This window comes from Rousettus aegyptiacus, unplaced genomic scaffold, assembly GCF_014176215.1.
Source record: "Rousettus aegyptiacus isolate mRouAeg1 unplaced genomic scaffold, mRouAeg1.p scaffold_m13_p_14, whole genome shotgun sequence".
Taxonomy (NCBI): Eukaryota; Metazoa; Chordata; class Mammalia; order Chiroptera; family Pteropodidae; genus Rousettus; species Rousettus aegyptiacus.
The window spans coordinates 35180774-35191709 of record NW_023416289.1 but is presented as its reverse complement, the minus strand read 5'-3'; the positions used below and the strand labels follow the sequence as shown (position 1 = coordinate 35191709).

General features: G+C 50.8%; 1 protein-coding gene across 3 annotated transcripts; it reads right to left on the bottom strand.

Moving 5' to 3' along the window:
* Positions 1-921: 921 nt before the first annotated feature.
* HSPBP1 (HSPA (Hsp70) binding protein 1) lies at positions 922-10276 on the bottom strand. 3 transcript variants are annotated; one of them, XM_016154207.2, is made up of 8 exons: positions 10134-10263; positions 9506-9712; positions 7379-7583; positions 6231-6455; positions 3741-3896; positions 3524-3620; positions 3028-3139; positions 922-1374 (listed from the first exon to the last, which is right to left on the bottom strand). In XM_016154207.2, exons 2-8 carry the CDS (start codon positions 9707-9709, stop codon positions 1300-1302), a joined length of 1074 nt encoding a protein of 357 aa, XP_016009693.1. In that variant the 5' UTR covers positions 9710-9712; positions 10134-10263; the 3' UTR covers positions 922-1299. The 3 variants fall into 3 exon arrangements, with proteins under 3 accessions (XP_016009693.1, XP_016009691.1, XP_016009692.1); XM_016154205.2 differs by having other exon boundaries at positions 1049-1374; positions 9506-9801; positions 10134-10276; XM_016154206.2 differs by having other exon boundaries at positions 1057-1374; positions 9506-9804; positions 10134-10228.
* Positions 10277-10936: the final 660 nt, after the last annotated feature.

Sequence of the window (10936 nt, the reverse complement as noted above, 5' to 3'; positions counted from 1 at the left end):
AGGTGTGAAGCCTGGCAAGTGGACGCCTGTGTTTGCCCAGGACTGTCTGGGACCAGATGAGCAAGAGTGTCTAATGCTGGAATGAAATAGCAGCAAGCCTGAAGCCACTTTCTCTGATCGGCTCTAATAATAAGGGTGGCAGTTGATCTCCAATTCTCAGATCCTGTAGCTGCCTTTTTATCCTGAATTTGAGAGAAGTGGTAAAAATAATTGGTCCCTCAAAAATTCCAAGTGTATGAGTAAATTCCACACAAGAGGAATTAGTCTGGCATCACTGAGCTAGAAAACAAGGATACAGGGAAGAGGTGCACAGCTTTGGAATTAGGCCAGGTCTGAATCCTGGCTGTATGAATTTAGCCACGGACAACCACACTGGGCTCAGCTTCCTTGTCTAGAAAACAACAATGGTCAGGGCTCTTGGATGTAAACGACGAAACCTACTTTAGCTAAACTGAAAAGCAACTCATTAAAGGAGGCGAGGCAGTCCCTCTCCCCCTCCCCCCAAATCTCTGAGAAGACCAGTGCTCGGTGCTTTGCAGTTCGGAATGAACCCCGCGCCCAACCACAGGTCTGTCCCAGGCACCCAGACCGACCTACAACACGAGCAGATATCCCCACCAGACCTCAAGGCACCTACTTCCGCCTTTCAGACACTAGTTCCCCAGCAGACAGTGCGGCGGGCTCTGATTGGTAGAGCTGAAGTCACGTGGGGCGCCCCCCCCCCCCGCCGAACCCGCACAGAATGCTGGAAAAGTACATGACTCCTGTTGGCCGGGGTGGGGGGCGGGGAGGTGGGTAAGGACATCTAATGTGGGGGGATTCTACAAACGGAGCAGAAACGAGAGACGATGGGTAGCCAAAAATGAGTGTCCACCACACTCCCTCTTGAGAGACCAGGAAGGTGAAAGGAGACAATAGCTCTGGATTTGAGATCACTTTTATTATTACCAGGTTCTACCCACTGCTGCCCCTCCAGTGGTTCCCCATGTTCCGTAAGACTGAGCCCCTCCCCCCAGGCAACCTACAGAGAAGGTGACAAAGGCGGCAGTGAAGGAAGAAAAGAAACGCCTTTATTGGAGACAGTATGGACTCAGAAGGGGGAATGGAGAACGTGAGGTGGGGTCCAGGAGCTGGTGCCTTTCTCAGCTCCTCTCCTAGAGGCTGAGCAGAAACAGGCTGGCACGCCCTGGCCCGGCACCAACAAGGCCCTGCTCTCCCTTGGGAGAGGAGAGGACCTCATGGGTGGGAGGGAGGCAGGAGGCCTGGAGTTCCCACAGAGGGGTCAAAAGCAAGCAGATTTCACCGATCCATGCTGTCATCCGTTGGGCTGGAGAAGCAGGTCTGTAACAGCTTTTCACAAAACTCCAGCTCCTCCTAGATTTGGGGATAGGAAACAAGAGCTGGAGTCCTGAATGCAGAGGCCAGCTGCTGCCTACAGCAGCACACCCTGCACCCTCTCCCCTCCCCAATACCTGACTGCCCCAGAATCCTCCCAGGATTCTTTGACCTCTGCTTAAATCCATGACTCATTGTTTCAATTCTCACCCATGTCTGGACTGCTTTACAAGACTCCAGAGTCTCCCAACCTCTGGTCACACCCCACTGATCTGTCCTTACATCAGCCCCTTTGGGCTCTTTCTAACTCCCAGCTACAACTGACCCCTACTTATCCCTACTTAAAACCCCTTCCATGGATAAAACCCCAGAAACCAAGGATAAAAGCACTGACCAGTTGGACTACATAAACATAAAAGGAATCTGCATGGCAAAAAGATGCCCAAAACAAAATGAAAGAAAAGTTGATGGGGGGAAAATTGCAACTCATCACAAAGGCTAACATAGTTAATCATTAAAGAGCTTTTAAAAATCAGCTGCAGAAACCACCACCCAGTGGTTAAATGGGCAACGATGAATGAGTTGTTCACAAGAAAGGAAAAAGATGCCCAACTTAACTCATGGAATAAATGCAAGTGTAAACTGGATTCACCAATCAGCTTGAAAGAAAGTCAAATGGTTTGAGCCACCCTGTCCTAGCCAGGATGTCGGAGGATGGACACCCTCATGACTGGAGTGTGGACCAGTTCAACCTCTACAAAGCACAACTTGGCAACAGGTAACAAAATGGCCTTCAATTCAGTAACCTCACCTTTAACCCACCATAACCGGGTCTTTCCCTTTCTAGAAATTTGTTCTGTAAACATACTAATACATATAATGTAACATAAGTAAACTGTTATTCTTTTAACAGTGTTGGCAGTAGAGAGGGAGTGGGAACAACCTGCATGTCCCTTAAGAGGGGCAGTAAAATGAGAGCAGTAACCCTACCATGCAGCTATTCAAGGAAAGAAGAAAGAGCCTGAACCTAACACACTCCCAGAGATGTTGTGAAAGGGAATGAAGCAAGGAGCAGGACAGAGGTCAGGACAGGCTGATTTGGCACAGAATGGAAAGAAGAGGAAAAGCACGTGCATGCACAGTTGTTTGTGCAGATTATCTCAAGAAGGCTACACGAACTGAGAGAGGTACTGGGCGGCTAAAGTCAGGTTGTTCTTTTATTACTTATTTGTTGTTTATTATCTATTTAAATGTTATTTATAACTTCTTAATATTTATATAAGTAATGAGTTATCACTAATTTGTTACTTATCTATTTGACTAGCAAGTTTTATTTATCATTTATATATTTAATGTTATCATGTATTTGTTACTTATCTATTAATTAAATATTTAATTGGTTCCTATTTACTATTTACTTGTTATTTATCTAATAAATATTTAATTATGTTAATAATTAAATGAAGTCATTAACCCTTTCAGAAACTCAGTTCCTTGTTCTCCCTGCTGTCCCTGGTACTAACACAGCACAGGCTACATGGGAGGTAGCAATAATGTTTGCTAAATGGGTGACAAGAGAAACACATGAATGGAACATAAAGAAAACATGGAGAACAGGCCATAGAGGCCCCGAGGGCAGGGACAGAGCTGCCCGCTGCTAACCCCAGCCCGGGTCCCCTCAGCTAGCCCCACCTGATATTCCTCATGCTGCTGCAGCAGCTGACAGCGATGGCGGAGCAGCTCCTCCAGGCCCAGCTCTGGCTCCCGACACTCCCGCACACCCTGGGGGAAGTCTGTCACCAGGCTGTGGGAACAGGAAAACAGTCCTTGGGGCCTCCCTCTGCAGAGCACTCCCACAGGCACCTGAGCAAGACAGTTCCTCCAACTGGGCCTCAGTTCCCCTATCTGTACCACGGACCTCATTCTGCCCCAACTCCACCCCAGGCACTTGTACAAAACATAGTGGCCTGAAGCCGACTCCGCACATGGGAGCTGCTCCCCACTTGCTCGGCTGCTCCACCCTGTCATCTCTTTAGACATTAATCTACTTGTACTGTGTTGCAGGGGATGAAGAGGGTTAAGAAAGCTTCTCCTTCCTCTGTGGGCTGGTAGGCCAGAGCCCATTGGTGCCATCCTGGGAGGTGGAGGTGCCCAGGCCAGGCCGCACTCCCTCAGGGACCCAGCACACCTGCACAGGGCTCCAAGCACGTGCTCATGGAAGGGGCTGTGTTCTGTCCGGACGAGGGCCACCAGCTGCTGGACCATTCCCATGGAGCACAGAGTCCCTGAGGTAAGGGCCTTAGGGTCAGAAGGGCAGTCTCCACCCCTCCTGTGCACTCCCCCCTCGCCCTGCTACCCAAACCCCCTCAGGGACCATCCCAGGTCCCCTGCCCCAGCCACCCCACCTTTGTGTTCCGGGTGGCCCACCAGCAGGTTCTGCAGCAGAAATGCCGACTTGACCTTGAGCTTTTGCACATGCTGCTGCATGGCCCGCATCAACACAGAGAAGCCATCCAGGCGAAGGAACTGCAGCAGCCCAGCCTCCTGCTCCCGGACCAGGCCTAGGGGGAGAGGAGAAAGGATAGGCCTCAAAAGTCACGGTCACCATCATCATCACCATCACCATCATCACTGTCATAACCATCACCATCATTACCATCTTCATCACCATCATCACCATCACCATCAATATCATCACCACCATCATCATCATGAATTTTTATGGGCCTGCACTTCACAAGCATTATCTTTTTCAGGTATTTTTAATTGAGATACAATTAATGCAAGCTATTAGGAGAAAACTCGCCCCATCCCTCCCTCACCCCGCTCTGGCTCTTGATACCTCTGGGGCACCAAGTTCCTCTGTCTACCCTTTGTGGCCAAGTCACCCCTTGTCTGTTTGTCCACCTGTCTCCCCAGTTTTGGACATGACTTTCCAAATGTCACCTTCTCCAAAACTCCATCTCTCACCCTTGCCCGAATTCATTCCTCTCTCACCTATTCTCCTATCCAAACCCTCTCTATTGTTCTCCTAGGACCACTGTGACATAATATATAGGTCTCTGTCCCTGAATCCTGACACTGAGCTCCTAACACCCTTGGAATTTTCTGGGTAACAGAAGCATCTTTTGTCCTAATGAGGCCACTCTGGGTGGTTCCTGGATGGGGGCTGATGACCAGAAAGCCCACACCCTGATTAGAAGCTTGGCCTTTACAGCCCCACCCTCCATCCTCCAGAGAGGGGAGGGGCTGGAAATGGAGTTAATGATCCATCACACCGACATGACAAACCCTACATAAAATCCCCAGAGTATGGAGTTCAGAGAGCTTCCAGGTTAGTGAACACATTCATGTATGAGAGGGGTGGTGCATCCCAACTCCACAGGAACAGAAGCTCCTGTGATCAGGACTCTTCCAGACCTTGCTCTATGTACTTCTTCATCTGGCTGTTCATCTGTGTCCTTTATCATACACTTTATAATAAACCACTAAACATTAAGTTAATATTTTCCAGAGTTCTGGGAGCCATTCTAGCAAATTATAAAACCTGAGGAGAGGGGCTGTGGGAATTTATAGCCAGTCACTCAGAAGTGTGGGAGGCCCCAACTTTCAACTGCCATCTGAAGTCTCATGGGACTGAGCCCTTCACCTGAGGGGTGTGGACTCCCTTGGGGTAGTTAGTGTCGGAATGGAAGATAGCCAGTGATTGTCCAGAGACTGGAGAATTAATCGTTGTGGAAACTCCCTCCATGATTGGTGTTGCAGCGTTGTGAGTAAAGGAAATGGGTTTTCATCTAACTTCAAATAGAAACACAGAGCTGCCATGTGACCCAGCAATCACACCCCTAGGTATAACTTACCCAAGAGAAATCAAAACAAATGTCCACAAAAAAACTTGTCTACACATGTTCACAGCAGTATTAATCACTGTAGCCAAAGGGTAGAAACAACCCTGATGTCCAACTGGTGAGAAGATAAACAAAATGTGGTCCATCTGTAAATGGAATATTACTTGGGCCATAAAAAGGAATCAAGCACTGATACATGCTATCAACATGTATGAAAACATGGGGCTAAGTGAAAGAAGCCAGACACAAAAGCCACATATATGATTCTATTTACATGAAGTGTCCAAATAGGCAAATCCAGACAAAAAGTAGACTGATGGTTGCCAGGGGCTGGTAGAAAGGGGAACGGGAAGGGACTGCTAATGGGTACAAGGTTTCTTCTGAGGGTGATGAAAGTGTCCTGGAGTTAGGCAGTGGTGGCGGATGCATAACCTTGTAGATATACTAAAAGCATTATACTGTACACTCAACAAGGATGAATGATATGGCCTGTGAATTATATCTCAATAAAGTTACTTTTTAAAAGAAAAGGACACAGTCAAATGGGGGCCCTCAGCACAGCGCACGCAGACAGAGGGCCCAGCACACGGCTGGCATGGCCTTGGCTTGAACCCCAGCTCCATGTGTTCTCACAGGGAGCCCTGGGCTGTCACTTAAGCTTCCTGACCTGTGTGGATTCAATCATCCCTATCTCAGAGGGTGGGCACGAGGACAAAACAAGTTAACAGCATGCTGGGCCTGGCATAGGCAAGCACCTACAGAAGTCAGCATCATGCTTGTCAATAGGGCCGAGGCTGAGAACCCTGATGGGCACGAAGCACTTAACCTTATGATGTTCCTATGTCATAGGACATGGCCCTGACTGGCAGAGGGTTGGCAAGCTCACTACCCTGTTCCCAGCACAGGATCCTGACAGGTACAGGGAAGAGATGAACAAATGAAGCCCCTCTCCCTCTGCCCCCAAGCAGATCCCTGCAGGCCCATCTTTATCACCAGCTCCTACCCCTGGGGACCGTGGCCCTTCCTGGCAGACCCCAGGATACTCACAGGAGATGGCGAAGAGGGCCTTAACGCGCACTGAATCACAAGGGTCGCGGTCCAGCAGCCGCAGCAGCTTGCGCAGGGCACCCAGGCCCAACACCTGCTCCTGGATGGCTGCCATGTTCTGGCTGCATGTGCCGATAAGCTGTGCCGCCCGCCACCGCAGCCCCGCGGGCCCTGCCTCCAGGTACCGGCCCACTAGCAGGTGCATGCCCGACAGCTGGCAGAAGTCTATGTACAGAGAAGGGAGGAGAGAGGTCAAGTGTTATCGGCTGAGCTGTGTCTCCCCAGAAGTTACACACTGAAACCCTAAACCCCCAGTGCCTCAGAATGTGCTATATCTGGAGATGGGGCCTTTAAATAGGTGATTAAGGTGAAATGATGTCATATGACAGGTCCCAATTCAATCTGATTGGTGTCCTTATAAGAAGAGATCTGGACACAGACACACAAATCCGCACTCCTGCAGATGGAAGTGGCATATTGTCACTTGCTCATTCAACCTTCCTATCAGCTCCACGGCATTTAGAATAAGCCCTGTGGCACCCACCTCACCCTGCGAGGCCCTGCACGCCAAGCGTCACTGCCCTCACTCACTCCGTGCTCCCTTACTGCTGCTCCTGTGCAGGTCAGGCATGTTTCTTACTTTGACCTTTGCACTGGCCATTCCCTCACCCTGGAATGCTTCTTCCAGAGCGAATCCCAAGACACATACTCACTTCGGGTCTCTGATCAAATACTGCCCCTCAGGGAGGTCTTCTGTGACTACTCTCCCTAGAACTGCTTCCTCTGTTATTCTAAGGAGTGACAGTGAAATCCCACCAGACTAAGGCAAAATGGCCAGTTTGGGGGTGTATCAGGGAGGTAGTGGATTGACTCTGCTGCCAGGCTAGCTGTGTGTGGGGTGAGAAAAAGTGTACCATCATTGTTCCTGATGGCAAGGGGACCAAGCAGCAAGGAACAGGGCCTCTGGGGCCAGAGTCAGAGCCAGCTTGGAGGAAGGAAGCCTGGAGGCCAGAAAGTCAGAGAAGAGGCCAAAACAAAGGACAAAGGCTGAGCCACCTCAGGACATGCTGAGGAGGCAAGACACAGAAGGGAGACCAGGAGGCAGAAGCAGAAGGACCCTGGTGGCTGAGAGGCAGACCAGGGTGTACCTGCAGCATTGTCCATGTTTTCACACAGGTCGGCCAGCAGCTCTAGGGCTCCCTCACGTTCCTGTTGGTCGGTGGCCAGTTCAGCCTCCCCAGCTGAGGGAGGCATCGGCTGGGATAGCACTCGGAGGCAGTTCTTCATTTGCTCCACTTCCTCCCTCTGGCCTCGGCAGGCGGCCGACATGGCCTCCTGCAGCCACTGGCGCCTCTGGGGTGGGGGATGAGGTAGAGCAGGAAGGTGAGGGAAAGAGGCAAACTTCTATCAATAATTCATGAATAACAGTCGTTAATAATAACTGCCAATGTCTGAGAGCTGACTGTTCTTCAATAAACAGATATCTACCAAGCTTCTTTTCTTGATGCCAGATCTAAGGAAAGATGGACTATGGGGTGGAAGACAGACAGGGCATGACTCCTAGGTTTTTGTCCTGAGCAACTACAAGGAGATGGAGAAGACAGCGGGAGAAGCAGATGTGGGGCAGAAGTAGATTAGAGCTCATTTTTGAATATGTTAAGTTTGAGTGATCTATTAAACATCCACAGTAAAGTATTAAATAGGTTTCCTATGGTTCAGGAAGGAGATCCAGCCTAGACCTAGGTTTCTCAGCCTTGGCTCTACTAACACTTTGAGCTGATAGTTCCGGGGTGGGTGTCGTCCTGTGCACAGCAGCATCCCCGGCCTCCACCCATTAGATGCCAGTAGCACTGGCCCCGCTATTTGTGACAACCAAGAATGTCTTCACACATTGCCAAATGTCCCCTGGTAGATAAAACCTCCCCCAGTAAAGAATCACTGGCCTAGAGATAAACATCTGAGAGTCCTCAGAGTAAAGCCTCAACACATGAGGTCACACAGAAAGTGAGCGCAGAAAGTGAGCGCAGATAAGAGCCCAGGAACCTCCATCACTAAGAAACTGGGGAATGAGGAAGAACCAACAGAGGAATTGGGGAAGAACAGCCAGTGAATAGAATGAAAACCAAGACACTATGTCATTCTAGAAGCCAAATGAAGAAAGAGAGCAAAGAGGGGGCAGTAATCAATGTTGCTATTCAGTCAAATAAGGTGAGAACTGAAAACTGGCTGCTGGAATTTTTTTTTTTTTTTTTTTTGGCCAGGCCCTGTGTTTAGTGTTCGTATGAGGTCTCTGTAGTCACAATCCTGGATAGATGCGAGCAAGATGCTAATATTTCTGTGCCTGTTTCCTACCTACCTCATTATCCTAAAGGTTCAAAGATACCATGGATGTAACTGGATTAGTATAAGGTTTCTGATACAGGCAGACCTTGGAGGTGTTGCAGGTTCAGCTCTAGACCACCACAATAAAGCGAGTCTCACAATAAAGCAAGTCATGATCTTTTTGCTGGTCGGGGGAGGGGGGGGTCTTCAATTTGTAAATAATGCAACATCCATGAAGCACAATAAAACTAGGTATGCCTGTGGTCATCACCACTGCAAACTAAATGTCATATATAATAAATATTGCTATTAATCTCCAAAGCAACCCTATGAAGTAAACATTATTTTCCCCACTTCATGGATGAGAAAATTGAGGCACAGAAAGGTCGTGACTTGCCCAAGATCACACAGTCGGCCATCTGCAAAGCTTGAAGTCTAACCAAAGCAATCTTTCCATAGAGCCTGTGCTCCTAATGAGAACACGCTGCCGCCTTCATGAGCACTGCCTCTGTCCCTGGCACTACGTGGAGGTCTACCTCAAATGGAACCTCAGATCCACCCTAGCAAGTACTGGTTTTATTCTTAATATCACCATCGACTTGCAAATGAAGAACTTGAGGCTCAGAGACACTGATAATACCCAAGGTCACGCATCTGGATGACGCTGACTCTAGAGAGCCCCTGCTTTTGACAACGAGGCCATTCTGCTTCCCAGCACTGTGCTGTGACCCAGGGATCTGGGCCCACAGACACTTCTGAGATGTGACCTTCATTCAGTCTATAATAACCCCATTTAGCACAAACATAGCCTACTGTGCCTTCACACCCCAACTCCCTCCCCCCCACCCCCGAGAGAGAGAAAAACTCCAGCTTCTAGCTCCCCAAGCCACACTTCCAAAGATATATCTGTCCCCACACCCCTCGCTCTAGTTTCTTGAGCCCCCACCTTTTACCTCCTCACTCATGGGTTCTGGAGGGGGATCTGGCTCCTCAGAGCCCGCCGTGATAGCCATCTGCAGCAGGCCTTGGAGGCTGCGTGGGGGCGGGTGATTGCCCGTGCCCCCAGCCGAGGAGCCGCTGCCGCCTGATGAGCACCCCTGGGAGGCTGGGGGCAGCGCCAGCGGAAGGCGACTGCCCCCCGAGCCTTGGTCCGCCATGAGCTGTTTGTGAAGAGAAGAATGTGTTGGGGTAGGGATGGTCACCGCTGAGGTAGCTCTCGCGTGCTGGTGGATAGACTCCTGGGAGGTGTCTGCTGAGAAGGTGACGTTTTAGAGGAGCTCAGCAGTCCCCCATAACACCGAACCGCTTTGCCCATACCCTCCCTAACCACGGTCCCCTTTCCTTCCTTCATACCAACCGAACCCTTGCCCAAAGTCACAAGCCCCGCCTTCCTCGCTAGCAACAGGCCCCACCCACTCTCCGAAGCAATCTTGCACCCCCCCATCTCCAATGCAGCATTCGTCCCCGTTTCTTAGCAACCCCAGTGCCCTGCCTTCAGGGCAACTAGCCCGCCTTGGGTTGTCTAACCAACGAATCTCCTCCCTCCACTCCGAAGAGAGGAGTCAGTGGGGCGAACCTCACCTCCCCAGACCTCGAGTCGCCGCCGATACTAAAGACAGAGTTGCCCGCACCTGCCTCTGGTGGGCGCCGCCATCTTGACCGGAAATACGCACAGTCTCGCCCGGAAGTTCCGATTTTGGGCCGTAGCTGGAGCTGAGGCTCCTGTCTTGCACTTAAGCTCCTCCCACCTGTCTGGATACCGCCCTCGGTCACGCCCCTCACGTAGACCCCGCCCTTCGACCGCTGCTCAGTCTAGGCCCTGCCCCTTTTCGGGGTCCTACACCTCAACGAGCCCCGCCTCCTAATTCACCCTGCAAGCTCCACCCCTTCCTGGTGTACGCCCTGCTCCTCCCAGTTCTGACTCCGCCTCAGGTGGGCCGCGCCCAAACCCATGTTACCCGGCTCCTATAAACTCTGCCCCTCCCCGCTACTTCAGGCTCTAAGCCTTTTCTAGGGCTTTCGGCCTCTCTCTGTTAAACCCGCCTCCATCCTGGTGCGCCGGCCGCTCCCGGTTAGACCCCACCCCTAAAATGGCCACGCCCTTTATGTGACCACACCCCTTCTTGGGCCCCGCCCCACTCCGTCGTCGCAGGTTGTGCGGGTCCCCTCACCTCCAGACCTCTTACCTCTACCTGAGCCCCCACCCAATCTTTTACACGAACCTTGGGTTTTCACCCCAAATATATATATATATAGCCTGGGCAGCCTTTGACCCGCCCCGCCCCTTCTCTTGGCCTCAGTTTCCCCATTTGTCAACAGGGGCTTCCTGTTCTCCATCCTGCTGTTTCTGTGCAGACCTCTCTTATCACCCTCTCTTCCTCGTG

Bases quoted from the DNA above. Each gene is read 5' to 3' on its own strand.
- HSPBP1 (XM_016154205.2), bottom strand. From the start codon at position 9,709: ATGGCGGACCAAGGCTCGGGGGGCAGTCGCCTTCCGCTGGCGCTGCCC. The intron at 6,456-7,378 runs GTACACCCTGGT...CTCTGTACATAG, and splicing joins AAACATGGACAATGCTGCAG to ACTTCTGCCAGCTGTCGGGC. The intron at 3,140-3,523 runs GTGTGCTGGGTC...CTGTTCCCACAG, and splicing joins GTGCTTGGAGCCCTGTGCAG to CCTGGTGACAGACTTCCCCC.